The 21015-nt window shown below is 54.7% G+C and overlaps 7 protein-coding genes across 7 annotated transcripts; 4 read left to right on the top strand and 3 right to left on the bottom strand.

Moving 5' to 3' along the window:
- Positions 1-6065: 6065 nt before the first annotated feature.
- Positions 6066-6362, bottom strand: SPSK_10119 (uncharacterized protein; the record flags this gene model as incomplete). Its single annotated transcript, XM_016736675.1, has 1 exon — positions 6066-6362. One exon carries the CDS (start codon positions 6360-6362, stop codon positions 6066-6068), a length of 297 nt encoding a protein of 98 aa, XP_016587881.1.
- Positions 6363-6488: 126 nt separating this feature from the next.
- On the top strand, positions 6489-7706 carry SPSK_09388 (2-dehydropantoate 2-reductase; the record flags this gene model as incomplete). The annotated part of the gene is made up of 1 exon (XM_016735961.1): positions 6489-7706. The coding sequence occupies one exon, from the start codon at positions 6489-6491 to the stop codon at positions 7704-7706; it is 1218 nt and encodes a 405-aa protein (XP_016587882.1).
- An 88-nt stretch (positions 7707-7794) lies between these two features.
- Positions 7795-10914, bottom strand: SPSK_08436 (xeroderma pigmentosum group C-complementing protein; the record flags this gene model as incomplete). The annotated part of the gene is made up of 2 exons (XM_016735034.1): positions 7795-9801; positions 9883-10914. The coding sequence occupies 2 exons, from the start codon at positions 10912-10914 to the stop codon at positions 7795-7797; spliced, it is 3039 nt and encodes a 1012-aa protein (XP_016587883.1).
- Positions 10915-11501: 587 nt separating this feature from the next.
- SPSK_09486 (uncharacterized protein) lies at positions 11502-12596 on the top strand (the record flags this gene model as incomplete). The annotated part of the gene is made up of 1 exon (XM_016736058.1): positions 11502-12596. The coding sequence occupies one exon, from the start codon at positions 11502-11504 to the stop codon at positions 12594-12596; it is 1095 nt and encodes a 364-aa protein (XP_016587884.1).
- Positions 12597-12724: 128 nt separating this feature from the next.
- Positions 12725-13024, bottom strand: SPSK_10116 (uncharacterized protein; the record flags this gene model as incomplete). The annotated part of the gene is made up of 1 exon (XM_016736672.1): positions 12725-13024. The coding sequence occupies one exon, from the start codon at positions 13022-13024 to the stop codon at positions 12725-12727; it is 300 nt and encodes a 99-aa protein (XP_016587885.1).
- Positions 13025-13735: 711 nt separating this feature from the next.
- SPSK_09343 (uncharacterized protein) lies at positions 13736-14983 on the top strand (the record flags this gene model as incomplete). The annotated part of the gene is made up of 1 exon (XM_016735917.1): positions 13736-14983. The coding sequence occupies one exon, from the start codon at positions 13736-13738 to the stop codon at positions 14981-14983; it is 1248 nt and encodes a 415-aa protein (XP_016587886.1).
- Positions 14984-18497: 3514 nt separating this feature from the next.
- On the top strand, positions 18498-20738 carry SPSK_08688 (uncharacterized protein; the record flags this gene model as incomplete). The annotated part of the gene is made up of 1 exon (XM_016735277.1): positions 18498-20738. One exon carries the CDS (start codon positions 18498-18500, stop codon positions 20736-20738), a length of 2241 nt encoding a protein of 746 aa, XP_016587887.1.
- Positions 20739-21015: the final 277 nt, after the last annotated feature.

Genomic DNA, 21015 nt, shown 5'->3' on the forward strand with positions numbered 1-21015 from the left:
ACCCTGGTGATCTTGGCAATCGTGCTTCTTACCCGACCAGTGCCTCATCTTACCGAGTGCAGGGAATGGCCCTTGGAAGTCTTCATCGCCCACTATTGCTCTCGAGTCCCAGTCCCCACAACGGCCTCTTCATCCTTCCTGGAATTTGCCTTGCAGCTGACACCGAGCTGTCTACTCCATACACACGTCGAACACAAGAAATGATCGGAGGCATTGCCTGTCCTGTTCCCTAAAGCGTGCCCTCGTTGCTTGTTGCTCACGTCACCCGGGAGGAGGGGCGTGTGTGACAAAGAAGAACGAAAGTGGCAATGGGCTCTCATCGTTTGTTTCGTACGGACTGCAGGGCACGCTTCGGACATCGACCGAGCACCGCGAATGGCCACCATCGAAGCGATCTTCTTTGAAAGACCACAGCTGCTGGTTTTCCACCCACCAAACGGGCCAGTGAGATGGCGTGGCTGGACAATAGCGTCTTGTGCCTGCCACCCTTTATTTCCTACCAACTGGGCATTCCCTCTTTTTGCAATCGGCTGGCTCGGCCGTGGCCGCTAATTGAGCGGGCTGCTCCGGCTGGTTCACAGCACTAAGGCAGTTCTGGCAACTGTTACACCACGCCGTTAGCCATGTTCGGCGATTCACAGGTACACAACGCTCATATGCGGTAGATCGCTGTCAATTGTCAGTTTGTCGATCATCACAGCCAAGTTGCGGTCTCCGGGTTTGGCCTTGTGTTTGCTGTCGTTTACGTTTATCTCGACCTGATTGCATTATTTGTTTTGTTTACTCACCTACAGGCTCGACCCCGTTCGGCGTCCATCGACCGCCCTCATCCCACGCTCCAAGACACAAGCACTAAGAGCCGCTCGCCCGCAGCACTTGCAGATATCCTCACGCAAAACTTCGACAGACCAGACGTGGGAGGGCCTATCTGGACCGAGCTCATGACCACCCATGCCGGAGTATTTTTTCGATCAGTGGGCAAATAAGAAAGTATCACCTGAAAGATTTTCGTTTTCACATTGCTTCAGCTTTCTCTTCGCTTCCACTGTTGTCCTTTATCGCATGATGCTGAAATACCCCCCACAGTGCTGCGGAAGGATCCCCAATGACATGGTGGGAGTGGGGGTTCATGAAAGTGGTGGGTGCGTTGGCATGGTTTTTACCTAGAATGGCAGGGCTGAAAGATATCGACAAACCGACGACTATGGGAGATTCAGAGTTTTTCTTTTCTCTCGTCATCCCACCACACCCCAATATGATGTATCCCACCCACCCTTCGTGTCGATACAGTAGGGCTCCGTACTCCGGACTCGCTTGAGAAAATTTCTACAGCCCCATGATGTGCCGGAACCAGGTCGATACTCTGAAAATAAGGAAGTAAGGGACATCTCAGTTCGTTCTTTGGACCAGCGCGGGCACGCCGCGGCCGAAACGGAAACGAAAATTGAACATACTGAAAAAGTGCACTTTTGTCTTCATATTTCTTTTTTTTTTTGTGACCTACATCGATTCATCTTCTCGGGCTTGGTCCGGCGATAAATATTGACAGATGACTGGTGCATGGCGGCGCCGAAAGGCAGGTTCCTCTTTGTCCAAAGGATCTTTGAAAATATCGACAATCTCGAGGCATGACCCTGTTTGCTGACACTTACTTGTACGACATACCATGGAATGGTCTGTTAACCTTGTCACACATCTCAGCCCCCGTTACGACATATTCTGCACTCTGTCACCCTGTTCCATGTGTAGCTCGGAGAGCCCGTCGAGGTAAACGAGACCAAGACGTATGAGACGCGAAACACAATGCAAAACCATTTGCCCCCGTGATGGATCACTGTTTGCAATCCCTAGCATCTCGGAGTGGTATCGGCAATGCAACGATATCTTTGAACATCAAGAACAGATCCCTGATATCACCTGCGCCGTGACAATGCTGGCAAATGCGCTGATATCCAGGGATCTGGCCCTTCTTTTACCCCTTTGTTTAACTTTACTGTCCCACTATCCGCAAGAACTGCTCGGCCATGTATCACGGTCGCGCCGGCACTGATCGAGTTCTGTGGATTCTACGACATAGTTGAGCGGACTTAGTTCCGTCCTTCTCTAGTCTCGATCTCGCCGAAGAGCTAGACGAGAACCCATCCATACAAAAACTGTCGGTGTGCGCCACAGGACGCCATGGACACTTTTCAAGGAGATGTCAAAATGCGAAAGTACCAGAACCTACGTCACTTTAAAGAGCTGCTCGTCCAAGGCCGTGGCTATCAGTAAGGGCCGACTCACATTTACGACGGCACGCATCCAAACAATACTCACCCACTCACACACTGCAAAGTGTGTGCGTGTGAGAGAGCTTTACTCCAAATTTTGAATGGATCTTTATGTACGACGCAGTCCGTACGGAGTACATGCTATGCTACACCTCATTTCCTCCCACCCTCATGCAAAATGCAAAGAAAAGAAAAGAAAAGAAAAGCACAGTACAAGGACAACGTACAAGGGCAACGACATCGAGAACGTGTTCAATAAACTCCTGCGCCCCTGCACATGAACAGAGAAATTGGAGGGAGGGCACAGTTAGTGGCAAGGGCTTGGGGGTGTAGTGGGGGAGAACCTGCAACCCGACAAAACAAGATGAGGGTGTCTGGCTCGACAACAACAAATGGCGACGCAACTGCATAATGTAAGGTCAATGATCGTCTCATTGCGTCTTGCGAGTAAGTGTGTCACACGACATGGTGCAGGGAGAACGAGTTGCTATGAATACATGCTGCGGCGGTGGAAATGCCCATTCCAAAGCAGAGTGGTGAACAAGTGGGCAGGGGATGGATACTGATACGTAAAACACTCCGTAAAGGCGTAGGATAGTATCAATCAGTTTTATGGCGTAAGGCGTCCATTATGTATAAAGTATGCATATGGCAAGGCCACCAAGCATCTACCATTAAAGCTGACCTAGGTGAGTCACAAGATGTACATGTTGAGGTGCTTCCCTGTGGCATACTCATGTTTCGGGCAAAGGAATACTCTGTGTCAGTACTCTGAACGAGCATAGTTCTAGATCTTTGAAATGGTCGACATCGTAGCCAGAACAAACTGCCCCATTGCAGATCCAAGCGAACAATCTGAAGCATAACTTAAATGGACACGGGCTGGAACCATGGCATTTCCACGCAATCTTGAGCGAATCAGGGGCTCGCCAGGACCGGCGTGTGTGGGACGCAGACCATTTGTGGCCATTTAGGTGCCATCTTCTTATATCCCCAAGTTTACGACACAGTATGCTTTCTTTTGGGGGGCTGACAACGACACCAGACAGCACCATGGACTAGTCCCCTGTAAACAACCTCACGACGTAATTACATATCAAAGCGAGTTGACAAGGAAGCTTTGCGGTTGAACGATAAATAAGCGCCACAAGCTCTGTGGCCTGGACACCTTGCCCTCGTCAGCACTATCAACAAAATATATATATGTGTATTCACCACCCGGTACCAAAGTTAGAAACAGGAAAATAAAAAAGAAAGAAATCATAGCCTTGTTTCTGCTGTACGGCCCAAGATCTATCTTGATCATCCACCGGCACGCCGACCGCGTGGTTGGCATACGGGTTATCATCAGATCTGTTGGTGAACACTGGTCTGCAATTGTAAGATGCTAGTATGAGTTTTTAGGATTAATTTTGTTTTCTGAGACTTTATTATCCATATTATAATCTTGTAGTTAAAGATTAAATTTCTTCACTATTTACTTCACAAAAAGGTAAATAACAAATATTGCGGGAAAATGTGACATGAAGAGCAGCTGTATGTATAGTCTTTTCGGTCTACGTTTTACAGGCAAAGCTTCACTTTGTTTAACTCCTCCACGCACCCCCAAAATCGTTTTTGTTTTCGTCCGAGTTCACCTTACCAGTGTATCATTTTTGAATACTATCTAAAATTGTACTGCGAGCAGTTTTCTGGAATGTCGCACAATTTCAACCATATGATTGCCATTTCAATCTCTATATGCGACAATATCACTCCTGTACTCCGTATATAGATTATAGAGCTGAGATAAATCAAACTTGTTCGCTGTTCCTCCGGGTCGCCCCCTGTTAGACATCAGAGCCGATGCCATGCAAGATTCACGTATAAAACAATTTGCAATGTACACAGGGTTATAATGGTCATGCTGTGTCTCCAAGCGATGCCAGTTGGTGCGATTTGGACGGCTCATCGCCGTCATGGGCAGAGTGAACGAAGTCGCACTAGCAGAGAACAGAGACATGATCCGAGTTCCGGTTTTCAGATACTATCATGGAGGGCGTGAACAAAAAAACGCGCTCAAAATTACACGACTCTGAGTATTGTCTCAGCGTTCTACGAAGCCAAGCCTTTTATTTATTTTTGCATACTTCGGCGCTTTGCTTATTTTGTCAGCCCTAGATGCCAAAAGATAAAGAAGCAAAAGGTAAGAGCTTGTAAGCGGCGTTCTTTGCTTATTTTGCTGCCATTTACCGTGTCTCTTACGCCTCCGACGAGCATGGATATTTATTTGTATCCATAGACGGACCAAAGAGGGCTATACATGCCTCCACTCTCAGTGCAATGGACGCAAAGCTCCATAGATCCATGCAGAGTGTATGACGATCCATGCAAAGGGCACATGGGGACATGTCTTGGTTTAAGCAAAGAGGGTCGTTTGATGTCGGAGCTGGCGAGCGAATTATAAGGGCAAACATAGGTCGCACAAGGGATGGAGGAATAGAACAATCATTATTCGAAACCCGGACCATAATAAAGAAATGATAGATAAACTTGCTGAATATAACAGAGTAGGATCCTTGGTAGGGCGATGTACTCAAAAACCGTCTTTGACCTCGAAGCATATCAATATAGTTGACTAGACTGGTTCCGAAGTGAGTGTATGTCCTATGATGCTTTTCAACTTTGTCAGTAATTTTTGCCCAGCCTCTTATCGAATTTCAAATGTCTCGGTCATTCTTTCATTGAAAAGTCTACTGTCATGAAGCGTTGGCCGCCTGATACGTTGCTCGTTATAGAGCTCTTCACTTCATACTGGAAGAGCTCTTGGGGATATTTGGAGGTAAAGCCCAGTAGGGAAGTATGTAATCAGCTCTAGCCCTTATGAAGCAAAAAACGATACTGCCAACTGCTCATTGTCACCATGTGCTCCTGCTGTGTGTATGGGGGTGAGGTTTGCTCAGTTTTCAATATATAAAATGGAACATTACAAACAAAACGTTGATCTGATCACCACCGTCTCGGCCTATTATTTTCTTTGGCGGTATTCCCCACGTTTCTTTGTTTCTATTATGCACTATCCCGAGCCCTAAAACCGGGCTCTGTGCGGGGGCACTTGCCTGTTGCATCCCGCTGTACCCGTATAGCTCGATCTCCCGGCGCTCCTTTGCGCCTTCCCTGTAAGAACCCGCCCGCGCTAGCTTCGCATTACGAAAGAACAACTTCTCTTTCCTCGCAGGGGCAGGCCCGCAGCCAGCCTCGGGAAGGTGCGGTTGGTCTTGTGCCAACTGGCGACTGCCCGCACATCGCGACATCTGGGTTTTACCTGACAATCCTAAATCCCAATCGAGAGACCTGCTTCTTCATTCACGCCGCTTGCATCCAACCAATCCAGACACGCACAACCACCAAGAACGCACCGCCGCACTGCCTTCTATCCGTATTTTACGCTGCTTCGCCCAAGGTTCTGTCAGGCCAATCTCTCCCACATACGCCCACCGCCAATTGACCAGACTTTAGAGACCAGCCGCGTGCAGTTTTGCCCGGGCCTCGCAGTTCTCGTTTGCGATTTCTGTTTCAATTCGTTACCTGTATCTCTTTCTCTTTCCCTCTTCGCCACCTTTGCCCTATCGCTGTCTCGTCGGCTCCATCCATACAGCTGAGCTTTCTGCAATTTCTGGCTGGGCCGCACGTACCAGTCTGGGCCGACTTCCACCCACGCGGTAACGACCGATACGAGCAGGACGAAGACCAACCAACATCGGCTTTGTCCGTCTCTACCAGTCCGCCTAGCCATTGGAACGTGCACGGCGCTTCTCACACCGACGCCTCGTCAATCCTCAGCAAACGCCAGTCGCCAACCGCCGACCGAGATGGCCCATTCTTCTGCCTCCCCTGTTCCTGCGGCCGATCCGTCCAAGTTAGTCCTCTCGCGTCTCCGATTCCTCTGACCCCCACACATCGTCCTTCGTTGGGCTGTGTGTTTTGTGCCTCTTTGTATTTGTGTGCGTGCACAGCTACTTTGCTGTTCTGAGCTGATACAGGTCCAGGCCGGTCCACATCGTCTTTGTCGGAGCTGGCGCCGTGGGATGTTTCTATGCATCGAGACTTCATTACGTATGTTTTTACCTTCTGCCTTATTTCGCATCCCCATCTCTGTCACAAGACCATTTACGCCATTTGAGGTGGCCGTCCTGGCGATCCAAAAAGCTGGACATTGACAGAGAGAGGCTGTCGGTCATGCTTTTTGGTCATCGTCACCTGCCACCTCTCCACCCCAATCCTCGACCGACATCTGAGTGCCCCTGTTATAATATTCTGTTTCATGTTGCTGACTGTTGCTGCCTTGTTGTTTTCTTTTTCCTTGACCGTCTTTCTTTTCAGCCCGATCACAACATTCACGTTTCGTTGATTGGCCGTTCCAACTACGCAGCACTCGCCAAGGACGGCGTGCAGCTGCACACCCACACATTCGGCGATTATGTCTTCCATCCCCACGCCGTCTACCCGTCCGCCAACGCCGCCGGCGGTGTTGCGTCTGGTGGTGCAGGCAGCTCGTCCGATGCCGTGCCACCACCGCCACCAGGTGGTTGGGACTTTGTCGTCGTGACCACCAAGGCGCTGCCGGACCGGGTTGACGATTCGGGCACAATTGCACCGCTGGTCGGGCCAAAGTCGACCCTTGTTCTGATTCAAAACGGCGTGGGTGTTGAGGCCCCGTACCGCGCCCGCTTCCCCGACACACCCATCATCAGCGGCGTCACAGTGGTCAGCGCGGAACAGATTAAGCCCGGCGTCATTCGCCAGAACCGCTGGACGCGCCTGCACATTGGGCCCTACACTTCGTCGGCTGAGTCGTCGTCGTCGTCGTCGTCGACTTCGCCTTTGTCTTCGTCTTCGTCACCACCCTCCGTACAGATTGATGAAAACAGCCCTCTCACAAAGCGGGGCACCGAGGCAACCTTGCAGCTGACCGACTGGTGGACGCGTCTCGGTGGCATTCGCGACATTGATCCGCTCGACGAGGTCGGCCTGCAGACGGTGCGCTGGCACAAGCTGTGCATCAACGCGGCCTTCAATCCATCGGCCGTGCTGTCGGGCGGCCGCGGCAATGCTGATATGGCGTCGGACCCAGAGCTGCGCATCCACCTGCGCGCCGTCATGGACGAGATCTGGGCGGCCGCCCCTCGTATTCTCGGCCGGCCCTTCCCCTCCGACCTGGCCAGCCCGGACAAGATCCTGGCGAGCACCGACCGCAACAAGGGTGCGCGCCCGAGCATGCTGCTGGATTGGGAAGCCGGCCGGCCGCTAGAGCTCGAGGTCATTGTCGGCAACCCGGTCCGCATTGCCCGCGCACGCGGCGTCGAGCTGCCGCGCATGCAGAGCCTGTATGCCCTGCTCCGGAGCTCGCAGGCTGTGCGGGAACAGACGAGGAACAAAGACAAGGGAAAACTGTAAAACGTCTTGCAAAACTGGCCAGTTGGGGTTGGGTATATGTAATGTTGACATGTAGATTTTCGTTTATATATAACCAAGCGTCCAAATGTCATTCTGGTATGAACCCGCCACCGCCGTAATCGTCGTCGGTTATGAAGCCGCCGCCGCCACCAGTAAATTCACCGTCGCCGTCGTCGTCCACGACCATGTCAAACTCTTCCGTCACGTCACTCTTCGCGTCGTCGACGGCATCGTCTTCGTCGCTGTCCAGCCTTCCTTGGTTCTCGTCTTCGTGGTCCACAACCTCGTCGTCATCGCCTTCCTCCTCTTGTCCGTCTCCGTCGACCAACTCGCCACGGTCCTCGGCCGCGTTCCGGATCCGCTGCCGAATGCGCAGACCGCGCAGGAAAAAGGTCCAGGCACGCAACGCAGCACGCGTCCGCCGCTCGGCCACAGCCTCCACAGCAAGGTCTTTGAGCCCCGCCAGAACCGCTCTCACGGCCTCGGCATGCTCTGTGGCGACAACGGCACCGCGCAGCACGGCCGTGCCTTTGCGGCCCTGGAAGTTGAAGCCGGACAGCGCCGGTGCATAGTCGACACCCAGCATGTACGCGGCGCGGCCGGCAGCCGCGTCGTCAATGTGCTCGCCGCCCTCTGGCACCATGCTCGGCACGTACAGTTCAATGTTGCCAAACTTGTTCTTGGGGATACGGCCGTCGACGACGGGCGGTGCGCGGTACAGCTCTGTTTGCTCCGGTGTGAAGATGGGGATGCCGAGCGGGCTCGGATGAGATCGGGACTGGCCAATACCGCCGACGGCGCTGTCGCCGAACAAGTCGTCTTCGTCGTTGTCGTCGTCGTCGTTGTCGTCGTCGTCGTTGTCGTCGTCGTCAACGCCATCACTCTGGCTCTTGTGGCCCCTGACACCACCGTCGTCGTTGCCTTGGTCGTCAAAAACCCCTCTCTTTCGAGGTTTGGGCAGCCACTTGGCAGGGATCTCGTTGGGCAAGACCACACGGCCCAGCCGGTACCAACGGTCGGCGCTGTAGGCAATGCGAACATCCCGCCGGCGGTAGATGCGCTCAAGCGGCGCTTTGGCGCCGGCCGCGACGGTGCCGACGGCCGTGGCGTTGGGGACAAGCACCTCGTGCCGTCGCAGGTGGCGCACCAGCGCATACACTGGGTGGTTCTGAAAGTCGGCGACGTTGCGCGGCATCGGCTCGCGCGACTCGGTCGCATTGAGCTCAATATCTTCGATTTGGTCGACATCGGTCAGCGCCGACACACAAAAGTAGCGCAGCGCTCGACGCAACCACTTGGCTCCCGACAGGTTTGTTGGAGACGACAACGTCCGCGGCGACGACGTCGGCGGCGCCCCCGCAGAGGAGGCTGCCGCTTTCGATGCGGCAATTGTGGGTGCCGGTTCGATGAGACCGTCGATGCGCGTACGCTTCGTCTTGGCATTGTACGCCTTGGCATAGCGCCGGGTGACGTCCTTGGCGTCGCCCTCGGCGGCAAAGCCAATGGCATACGACAGCTGGTTGTTCTTGTCCGCCGCCGGCGGCTCCAGCTTGGCCGCCTTCCACTGCGAGCAGGTGACGAGCGGGTCGACGGGCTGCCACTTTTGGTGCGCGGCATCCAGTACTTCCACCCAGTAGACGGGGAACGCCGACTCGCCGCGGACGACATGTCTTGACGACGAGGGGGCCGACGTGGATGGCTTGGGTGGTGTGGAAGGGACCGCCGGGACGTTGTACGCCGCCGCGTCGGGGTGGCCCAGCCGACGGCGAGGCGAAAGGAACATGGCCTCATTTTCAGAATCGCCGCTCGTGGCCTGGGTGGCGGACGGTGGCGACCGGTAGATGCTGGGTATTGGGTGGTCGTTTCGCGCTGGCGTCGGTTTGGATGGCTTCGATTTTGGTTTTGGCATCGTCGGGGCGTTCGATAGAAAAGACAACGGTTGCAGCGAGCAGACGAGCCGTGTCTCGACCCCTGCCGCGCGCAACAAGGCACAAAAGAGCTGAGCCCCTACGTCACGCGAGCCTTGCATGCTCTTTGCTGCGGCGATGAAGTCGTCTTTGTCGAGCACGGTTTCCGCGTCTTTGGGGAGTTCATACTATTAATGCGGTCTCCGTTAGACACTGGTAACATTCATGATGTGAAGGGCATCACCACACAACGTCCTCCGCCAACTCACGTCTTTCAACTGCTCTGGGCTTTCCGCCCACAACGCGCGCCGCATCCCCCGTTCCGTAATGCGGAACCGCGTCTTGAACATGGTCGCCACTTGCTGCAGGCCGTTTTTCAGCGACTCTGTCTGGCTAAACTGCGACAGATGGCCGCCTGGGTTGAGGGACGAGATCATTTTTGCCGTCAGCAGCGGGCGCAGCGCCTTTTGCACCTTGGCCGAGTTGCACCACCGGTTGCGTTGCGCGGCGTGCGCCAGCAGACAGAGCAGATGCATCTTGTGGATCTCGATGCGGTGCATGCGCTCGGCCCGGCTCAGCGGCTTCTTTCGGCTGGCCGGTGCTGCCCTTGCACCCCAGCGGCCATTCCGTCGTGTCGGCGCCGTCAGGACGCTCTCGTGCTCCGTGAGGTTTAGCTCCAGGGTGTCTGTCGTCGCATTCGTCTGATTTGGTGGTCCACTGCCGGGTTTTATCGGTGTAGTTGTTGCATTGCCTACGTCCTCAAATACGAACTGGTGGCTGCTCTCTTCGTCTTCTTCGTCTTCTTCGTCATTGTCGTCGTCGTCGTCGTCGTCTTCATCCTCCGAGTCGAGTTCCCTCGTTTGGATGACGGGCTCTGGGATCACAATGTCCTCAAATTCCACGTCGTCTGCCGCGTCCTCGTCGTCCTCCTCTTCGTCTTTATCTACAAAGACAACCACATCTGCGACCGATTTCTGGGCAGATCGGTCGCCGCGCATCGGGAGGTCGCTCTTCTGCCCCGGCCGCTTGATTCGCTTCACAGGCGGCTCGCCCGATTCGCCAGTCAGGTCAATCGTCGGCTGCACACCACGCCGTCGCGCTGATGGACTCGGCACGCCAGCCTCCATCAGCATGTCGCGGTACACACCCGGCAGGCCCATGTCGCCGTCCCCGGTTGCAGCAGCAGCATCTCGGCGTCGCTGGCGAGCTGCGGTCACGCGCTGCTGCTGCCGCTGTGCCGCTGCCGCGCGCAGCGTGACGCCGCGATGCTCAGCGGTACCGCTGCGCCGCCTGGCCACCATCCTGACCACCGGACAAAGAGGTCACGAGGAGCGTCGACGAGTGCTGAGGAGGGATGCCGTTGCTCGCGATGTCGTAACCGATTAAACCCAAAAAAGAAAAAAAGAACCCAAAAGCCAAGCTGGGTCACTCAAGAAAGGAGGCGCATGTTGTGTCGCATAGTCGTATGTCGCGCTGACGTCAAGTCTGGCATGGCAGCCCACAGATTGTAGGCAGCAAAGGACAGTTGCCGATCAAATGGATGTGTCGGTTCATGCAATCAAATGCGTCCAGTGCCTCAGACCTGGAACCAAAAGGTGGCGCCCCGCGTTTTAGAGACCAAATCGAGTTGCGAATCTACCGCGAAAGCACGTGACCATCATGACGTACTTAAATGGCCTCCCCTCCCTCACCAAAGTTCTGTAAAGCTAGGCCTGCAAGTCAATATACAACATCCACGTTTGTTCATACAAATTTGTACTTTGAATTATAGTCGTTCTCGATTGGCTGTCCTCAATTGAGAATATTTCAATTTGTTTCGTTTTGTTGACTACGTCTTACATTTTACATATATATATAAAAAACCGACCTGTGGTCCTCACAAGCTGTAATGGCAAATAATGGCACCAGAGGTCGAGGAGGCAACGCTCCCGCCCGTGCTGGCAGGCTAGGAATACGAGGAGGGCCTCCGAGGGGGCCGTCACGAGGGTCGTTTGGAGGTTCTTCGACAACCTCGGGCTCTGGACCAGACTCACCATCCAACGCCGTCCCAGCAAACTGGCCGTCCAATGTCACCTACCTGACAACGCCCGTCTACGCTGGCATCTCACAACGACAGCGCAAGATGCTGCAGACACAGCCGGCCAACCTGCCCGGTGCACCGGCGTCCACCCCGCCGCTGTCGGAGGTGCCGTCCATCCTGCGCTTTGGACCCAGCCCGCTCGTCGAGATCCGCTCCATCACCGACCCGCACCATCCAGCCTGTGGCCAGCGGGGCCTCTTTGCCGCCCGCAACCTCCGCGCCGGCTCCTTTATCCTGCCCTATCTGGGTGTCTACCACCGTGGCAATGTCGCTGCTGGACGACCGGGCACCAACCCGCACAACAAGCGCGAGTCTGACTACGATCTCTGGCTCGATCGCGAGGCCGACGTCGCCGTCGATGCCGACCGCCAGGGCAACGAGGCCCGCTTTGTCAACGACTACCGGGGCACCGGCAAGCCGCGGGCCAACGCCGAGTTCCGCGAGGTCTGGGACCCGCGGCGCGGCGAGCGCGGCATGGCGGTGTTTGTGCTGCCGGCGGGCAAGCGGGCTCTGCTGCAGGCGGCGGCGAACGGACAGAGCAGCAGCACGGTGGGCGGCATTGCGCAGGGCGACGAGATCCTGGTGAGCTACGGCAAAGGCTTTTGGGAGATGCGGCAAAAGGAGGCGGAAGAAGCGAGGGCCCAAGAGACTCCCGCCACGGGCGAAGAGGGAGAGACAGCAGCAGGGGAGCAGGCAGCCGGTGCATCCGCTCTGTCGACTGTGCCCGAAACCGAAAGCACAACGCAGCCGGAGGCGGCTGAAGAAGAAGAAGACACGGAAGAGGAGGAAACAAAAGCAAAAGAAGTAGACGTGAGTGGACGCCCACAAGCAGAGTCCGTCTCAGACCAAATGGGCTCGCTGAAAGTGGTCGGCAAGTTTCCCAAGAACATCGCATGGGCTTGATGGGATGGTGTTTGTGTATGACGATGATGGAATGTCTCTAGCAATACTCTAAAGTGGAGGCACCAGACCGGTGTGTCTCATGTACTCTCAAAAGGCGTGGCTCCCTATGCGTCCCGTCCCGCCACTTCCTACCGCGTCCTCGTTTCCACCGCCATCTGACAACGCGCCGTCTTCCCGTTCAGTAGCCCATGGGCCTCACGCTTCGCTCGTGACTGCGTTGTGGCCCAGAGGCCGATGCTGCCCAGCAAGAGCGCAAAGATGACGACACCAAGGGCAACAGCCACCTGGCTACCCGTCGACAAGCCCGAACTGCTTCCACCGTTGTTGTTGCTGCTGCTGTCTGGGAAGGTGATGCCATTTTGCCCAGCTGGGCTCGAGGGTGTTTGGGTGACAAGCGCACTGCTCACGGTCAGTGGAGGAGTGGCCATGTTCGATGGCTGCGTCGACGTTGCGTTTCCCGCTGCTGGAGCAGGCACGTGCGGTGGCGTGAAGAAGGAGGTGTTGTGGTTGGTTTTCTGGGAATGTGCGTCACCGTTCTGATTACGAGTACGGGAATGGGAAAGAACGAAGAAGGACGGGCTGCTGGCAACATAAATACACATAGAAGGCAGGGACCTCTTTCCTTTTCAATAGGAAGGCGCGAACAGCATGGCATTGGCATTAGGGGGTTTATGGCTTTGGGATTTTGCAAGCCTATGGCAACGAATGAGATTCATAAACCAATAGATCGTTTATGACGGTTTCCATCCAAGAAAGACACGCAGTGGGCCGTTTGCTTTCTGAGAATTGACAGAAATCTGGTACATCCAGCACGTACACAGGCTCCCCGAGACAAAACCGACATAGAAGAGTCCAAGGCAAAGACGAGTTCTTTCCGAATACGAACAACGAGTATCAACGACAACTTGACGATAGTGGAGGAAGGTGGTACTGTCGCAACTGCCCCGGTTTTGACATCGCTCATGTCAGCTGTATCATGTCGAGATCAGCCGGGGAATGTAAACAAACATAGACTCCCATTGCCTGTCTACTTCTCGACCACATCTGCACCACACACCACACGCACCATCATAGTTCAGGTGTGCCAAAAATCGTTACTCTGTTTCGTTTAGTCTACACATATTACCACAACAGCAGCCATGACGGCAAATCGCATAGCAAAGCCCGCGTCGCCGACTGGGAAGCAGTCACCAGCTTCACAAGCAGGTAAAGGAAGCACGCCGAATCAGCAACAAAATGCGACGAATCCCACAGCAGCCGATACGGCAACATCTTCCTCGCTTTCCCGTGCCAACGGGTCTCTGACACCGGCGGACATTGACGCAATGCCCGAGGCTAAGTTCCTCTCGCAGGCCACGTCTACACCCGAAGAGACGCCAGCTCCGTCCCAACCTGTGGCCGCTCCCGCATCTCAAAAGCCGCGTTTGAACAGGATCGGTGCTCACCTTCTGAAAAAGGCCGTAATAAGAGAAAAACAAAGGTTCGAAACGTATCTTATTGAATCAACAGGGACAATTGGGCACGTTACATGCAACCCATCACGAACACCCAGTCCCGAAAAGATTTCTGAGTCTGGTAGTCAAAACAACACTCAGTGCAACACTCAGGTTAGCCCACAGACAAGTCCACAAACAAGTCCACAAACAAGTCCACAGAGCGGTGCTCAAGATGGTGTCCAAGTTTCTCCCCAAGGTGGTGCCGGTGGCGTTGCTCGTCCTACGCTGCGGCTGGTCGCAAGCGACACCCAGGAATCCGGGGACGCTCCTCCTGAGTCAAATGCACAGGCTCCTTCCGGTGCTTCCAGTGGCGATGGCCAAGCCCCAGCAAGCGTGCCGAACGCTGCGAGTCCCGCCGATGCTACCAGCATTAGGGGCGGTGGTCAGGCAGAGCCGGTGTCCAACAGCAGCACGGGCGATCCTTGGTCAGGCAGCACACAAGCTGTGCAAGGCCTCGCTACCAGCTCATCCCAGCCTGCACCCCGACCGAACGCACGCGATCCTGAGGCAGGAGGTCCCTCCAGCGGCCGCGAGATGGGCTCCCAGACCGATTCTCCAAAAGAGCAAAACAACAGTGGTGGGTCTGGACGAGATGAGGCTGGCCAACAGCAGCCGAACATAGCCGAACAGCTCGACGATGCTCTGCGACAACATGTTAAGCGTACCCGCCGGCACAAACTCTCTGCTGTATTTCTCTGCAACAGAGAGAGGAACACGGTGGGAGAGGAGCGCCGACGGCGATCCTTATTCCGGTGCAGTCGACGCGCTGGACGAGATGAAGCTAGGGACGCGCAGCCCGACGCACGGCAGGTCGAGCAGCAGGGTGTACAGGACGCTCAACGGGTCGGCTTCGGACAGAATAATAAACCGGACGATGGCCCTGTGGCGTAGTCGGTGAGATGGTGGCCGAGACAAAGCCACCTTTGGCGTTATGACTGTATTCTCTTTACAGTAGATATATCGTGCTGGCAGGTGCATGATGATGCATGATGGGAAAAAACCATTGTTGAATAGAACTAGGTTTGCCCCTCTGAGATACATGCCCTATTGTGCGTTTAACGAGAGCCCGAGAACAAGTGGACGTACTGTTACAGAAGAGGCCAAGGGTATCCTGCATGCATGCTTCGTCCGGCATAGGCAGCTTCTTGACAATATGGCGATAGAACCCTCTTGTAAGCGTATTTTGTGATGTTTCATCTGTACACCAAATGTACCCTCTATTGAGATGAGATCAATTGCTGTCAGTGTAAATCAGTGAGATATTCTCCAATCACACTTCCCGATTTCGTCCATTCAAAAATATCGAGAGCCATCACAGGCCTTCTTTGCATATTGTACTCCATACCGTGTGCTGCATTTTGTCTGTTGGACGACTTGCACCGAGCACCTCGTGCTTCTTATTGGCCAACGCATTTCTTATTTCGATGCATCCAGACTGTCCAGCTGTCCAACTGTCCGTGTGAGCCTACTGCTCTGCTCACTACCATAATTTGCCCGCTACTTTTGGCCCCCAATACTGCTCCCCTGCGTTTTCGTCCTCAGCCCTCAGTGCTCACTTGCCCACTGCTATGCACATGTACACAGCTCATATGTCATATCGGTTCTGGACGGACTGTAACCCGAGAGATCTCTGCATCGCTTTCTGTTGCTCTCTTTTATTTGCCACAGTACCCTCGTATGGCCCCCAATACGGCCGTTGCCACAAGCGCACAGAATGCTGAAAGTATGTTGGTCAGGAAAAATGAGATTGCACTTCTTCAATAGCCCCCGAAACGGGGTACTGAGCGCGGCACGTCTCATGTTGTCTCCCTTCGCCGGCCCCCCATTTTCTTCTTTTCGGACGCTTATCGAGACAACGAATATATTTGCGAGTCTAGGCCTGTAGGCAATTCTACGACGGGAGTGGTATTGCTCTGTCTCTGTCTCTGTCTCTCTCTCATTCTCGCTCTTATTTGGGCCTTTGGGTCTTTTCAGCCCAACGTAGAGTTGCGTTGCAATGACTTTTCTTTTTACTTCTTTGGGGCTTTCACACACCTTTGTGTTGCCGTCCATATTGAAATGCATACAACCTTCCCAGCCGCGCCTGGGCTCTTTGGTCCTCCAGCATCCATGTTAAAGTTGGACGCCAACAGTGGGAAAGCGAGGCAGCGTGACTTGTCCTGTTTTTCATCCTTTTTCATCCCTTCTTGCATGTCACAAAACTGTTCTTTTTCGGAGCCAAAATTTAAGTTATGTGCACTGCTTTTGGACTGCTGTCCCAGACGAAGTCACAGTAAAGGAAAGTAGAACGGAACGAAAATCAACAAGTAAAGAAGAAAAAGAAAAGAACGGCAAAAAAAGATAAATAAAAAAAAGTAGACAGGATCGTCGAGTCAAGGGAAATCCACTATCCAACAGACAGGATAAGTGCCGTTTGTGGAAACGGCTCGACCCTTTTATGAGCTGAAAATAAGCGAGAAGAAGACGCGAGAAACCAATGTGCGAACCGAGGGAGAGAGAAAATGGCCAGAAGAAAGTAAAGAGAAAGGAGAGCAAGCCTCGTTCACCGAACTGCGTCAGTCAGAGCCAACCTCTGTCTGGCCTGTTGCAGAACTGATGGGAAAGAAAAAAAGACCCAAATGACACAAAAGATGCAAGTACTCTGAGAGACACCGAAAATAAAAGCCAAGGGTCGGTGACTGGCTCTCTCTGGCTTGAGAGTCCACAGGGCGTTTACGAGATGCTATCTTTGTCGTGCGACACACGACTCTCCCTTCCCCTGCGCTCGAGTCTACCGTACGCCCTCACGCCGTCCTCCTGGGTCTTGGGTCGTTTCTGTGTTCCCTCACTTTGTTGTGTCTCCCATTCTCGTGCTTGTCGTCCCAGCGTGTCGAGATTTGCGATTCAGGTGTTCAGGCAGTCAGCCTCCCATTCAGCCACTTGGTATCGCGCGCCTTGCTGGGCTCGAGCCGCCTCGCGTTTCCACCAAACAAAGCAGTGTCGAGCCACGCAGGTCACCCAACTCTATTGTTCTCCGTTCTCCATCGTGACCAAACGTGACTGCAAGCACCCTGTCGGCCACCCATCCTTTGTGAATGACCGTGTTGAATGTGACTGGGTATTTTGCATCTCACAATAGAAAAAAGAGGCCCGTAGCCACACACACATCCACAATCGTCGGGACGTGCCCACCCGGCGATCAGCAGGGAATTACGGGTGATGTATGCGGGAGGAAACGAGAGGATATGACAGGTTCAGGAGATTGAAAAAAGAAAGCATCTCTGTACACCGTCACGCCGTACGTCGTACGCCCCCCTTTTTTTGTCTTTACTCTGTTTTGCTTTTCTTTTCTTTTCTTTTCCCCCCCTGGCACGACGAATCCCGACCCTTTGTAAACCAATGAACGAATTCGCTACTCTCTCTGTATCATGCATCCGCCCATCGGAACTCGTTTTCTCTGCTTCTCTGCTTCACTGATTTTCTGCTTCTCTGATTCCCTTCCGCATCGCCTAAAAGGAAAGCTTGTCTGTTGGACCTAACAACCAGGCTATCTGATGGGCCATCGACAATACGATTTATCTGGTTCGTTTCCTGCGAGCGGGTCCTGACTGTTGGTGACAATCAACAGCGCGGCAGACATTCATTCCAAGCTGCCGAGTCAATAGAACAGGAAGAGGAAAAGACAAATCTACGAGGACCTGTCGAAACGTCGACGTGTTTTGTTGCTTCACCACACCTTTTATTTCTTTTCCTCTTGTCGTTTCGTGTCGACAATGTACTGATCGATCTTTTGTTTCCAACCGACTTCTCTGCATCTTCCTTTGTTCCTCTTCCGGCCCATTTATCGTCTGTTGCTCACGCACCCGCCGTCGCCCTTGCGTTGTCAGCGGCCCCTCTTCCTTGCATACAAGCTTTCTTTGTTGTTTCCGTTGGATATGACTCCGGGGCGCGGCTTCTGGCTGCTTCACGACCCTCGTCACATTCGTCCATCAGAACGCTAGTCTGTCTTCTGCATCCGTGTCTCGTCTCTCCTCGTCGCCGTCGTCCTCACGCTCTCTACCCCAAAGACGCCGTCGACGCTGTCTATATATTGGTCAACAGGTTCACCACACAGCCCACGAGACAGGTCCGACGCCAATGGTCAAAGCAGTGACGACCAGCGCAAAAGGGCATTCTCTAGTCGTGCACGTTTTTCCATTCAATCCGGACAACCTGATTACCGCTTCGTACACAGTTTCTCAGCCAATACACATTCTACTCTTTCTCGCCTTTATGTTTTCTCGACACCCATCGCGCAAATACCTTTTCTTTATCGCGACCTTCTTACACTTTGAGCGCTCCCTCTGCATGAGCTAAACTCACTTACACGGCTGTCCGTACCCACTTTCCCCGTTCCTTGGGTCCATTGCCGCTTCGTTGTCATGCCATGGCCTACAACGACTCGCCCATCACCGTCGACAGCTCCCTTCCCGCCCGCACACCGCTTGCCTTCCGCCGCGCCAATGGCTCCCGTCGCGAGTTTTTGTTTGACGACCGCACGCATTCCCTGCCGCTCCCGGCCGCCAGTCTGTTTTGGAACCCCGAACACCATGCCGGCAACAACGGTAACAGCGGCAGCGGCAGCAGCAACAGCAGCAGCGGCAGCAGCGGCAGCAGCGGCAGCAACAGCAGACACAGCCACGGCCACGGCCACGGCCACGGCCACGGCTACGGCCACGGGTATGGCCACAGCTATAGCCGCCGGCCGACCCCGGCACCCCTACCCCGGTCTGTGTTGCGACCATTCCGGCGCGACAATGGTGAGCCTGCCGCGGACATTCGCTTTGTCCGAGAGACGCGACAGTCGGTGTGTCGCGACGGGGTAGACCGGAGCCGGTGCTGTGAATGTCGACGACGGGTGACGTCGACGTCGAAACAGGAGGCAAAATTGGAGGCGCCGACGACACCACCCTACCGCCGGTATAGGATGTCGCCCCAGCGAGTCTTTCGCGACCTCATCATGAGCGATGCGGCCGAACCGCTGCCGCCGCGTCTTCGCGATGCACTCCTTCATGCCTTCAACGCGACAGTCGAGAGGCAATCGCTGCAGCACGCACAGAAACGGAAAGCGCAAACAAGTACACGACCGCCTGCCCAGCTAGACCGGCAGCTCCTTCCATCCCCGCCACCGGCGTCAATGGTAATAGCGGGCGACCAAATCGTGGCAGGCGTGCCGGCCGCCCTTGCCGAATTTCACTGCTTCTCGCGCCTACCACACGAGATACGCGTCATGATCTGGGAGCAGGCGTTGCCGTTCCGTGTGTTGCTCCGCGAAGATCTCGCCTCGACAACGTACCGCAGCATACGCCGTGTGTTCCGTCCCGCCAGCCACGTGCACACGATTGAGATGCTCTGGCAATCGGACCTGTTTTATGTCTGCGTCGAGGCGCGACAGGTCGTCGAGGCATCCTTTGGAGGCGACACGTTCAGATACCGTGCATCTTCAACGGCCGCGACAACAGGCGATGACCGCCCTCCGTCGCCCCTGGTGCGGTGCGTCACGTCGCCCAGCCGGCTACGTTCTGGCCGGGACGTGTTGTACTACCCGTGGCTGGGCGTCGAGGCCACCCGCGACCACGCCAGTGGCGGTTTTGGCGGCGGCGGACCGTGGACGTTGGCTCGGGACCCTGTGCAGCAGCAACATCACCATCACCATCATCGCCATCACCATCAAGCCGCGCATGGCTATCCTCTGGCTGGGACGAGCTCCAACATTCGAACACGGATGTCAAAGTACGACAACGGACGCCATACATCGTCTTCACCGCCGGCCACCGACGCCGACACCATTGCAACCCTCGCCTCCGTCCCCTACGGCTACTGGGCAAGCCAGCTGCGCCATATGCGCCTGCCCGTGAAGACAGTCGCCCTCGACGCCACCTGGATCGACCGTGGCCATCCGGACACCATTTCCTGGGCGGCCGGCGTGGACCTGTCACAAGACGAGGAGGACGGCCAAGACGAAGGCGACAGCCGAGAGGACGAGCCGGCCGGGGAGACGATGACTGCTCCCACGTCCCTCCAAGTCGTTGTGGCCGACCTGCATGTGCCGGTACGCATCCGCCTAGGCTCGTCAGACCGCACCAGCGGCGCGACTGGCCCGACTTCTATGAACACCAGCGGCATCACCCCGGCCCAACAACACCTCCTACGGCAGCACATGGCGCCGCAGCCGTGGCAAGACGCGCGGAGTTTCCAGCGGGCGTTGGATCATGGTCCCCGGCCGCAGCCGACGCTGTCGGCGTCAACGTCGGCCGCGGCGACGACGACCACCCCGCTCTCCACCAACCTCAACGGCATGGACTTCTCCGTGCTCGTCGACCTCTACGACGACTGGCGCATCGAGGAACTACTCTCCCTACAGGGTACCGGCGACCCAGATCCAGACATGGACGATGGCCACGACACCCACGACAGCGTCCTCAACAAGGCCGCCCTGCACCGGTGCGTTGCGTGCACGCGGCGGGCGTGGGAGGCGAGGAGCGCTGGGGACAGAGACTGCCCGGATGGCGTAAGCAGCTGGACAACCAAGTTTGGTTCGGTGCTGGGCGCACACTTGCAGAAGCTGTGCCGGCCGACCATTGTCTTTTCCATTGTTTTGTCGTTTGTCGACGAGGAGGTGGTGTAATGGAGCGGATTTACTTTGAGTTACCACAATAATATCATTTATTTATTAATATCATCTACATTCACTTTTCAGGGTTTATTTTCCATGTTATTCTCGAATTTTATTTTCATACATTTCAACGCGCAGTTGTATTGTTCGTTGCATATGTATTTTCTTCTTCTTTTTTAAAAATAATAATAATAAATAAATACGACCGTATAAGGACATACAAGAACCGAGTATTAAACGCTGCCATACCAATATCTTACCCTCCAATCTTTCTGTTTACATTCACTCG

Source organism: Sporothrix schenckii (assembly GCF_000961545.1).
Source record: "Sporothrix schenckii 1099-18 chromosome Unknown Cont44, whole genome shotgun sequence".
Taxonomy (NCBI): Eukaryota; Fungi; Ascomycota; class Sordariomycetes; order Ophiostomatales; family Ophiostomataceae; genus Sporothrix; species Sporothrix schenckii.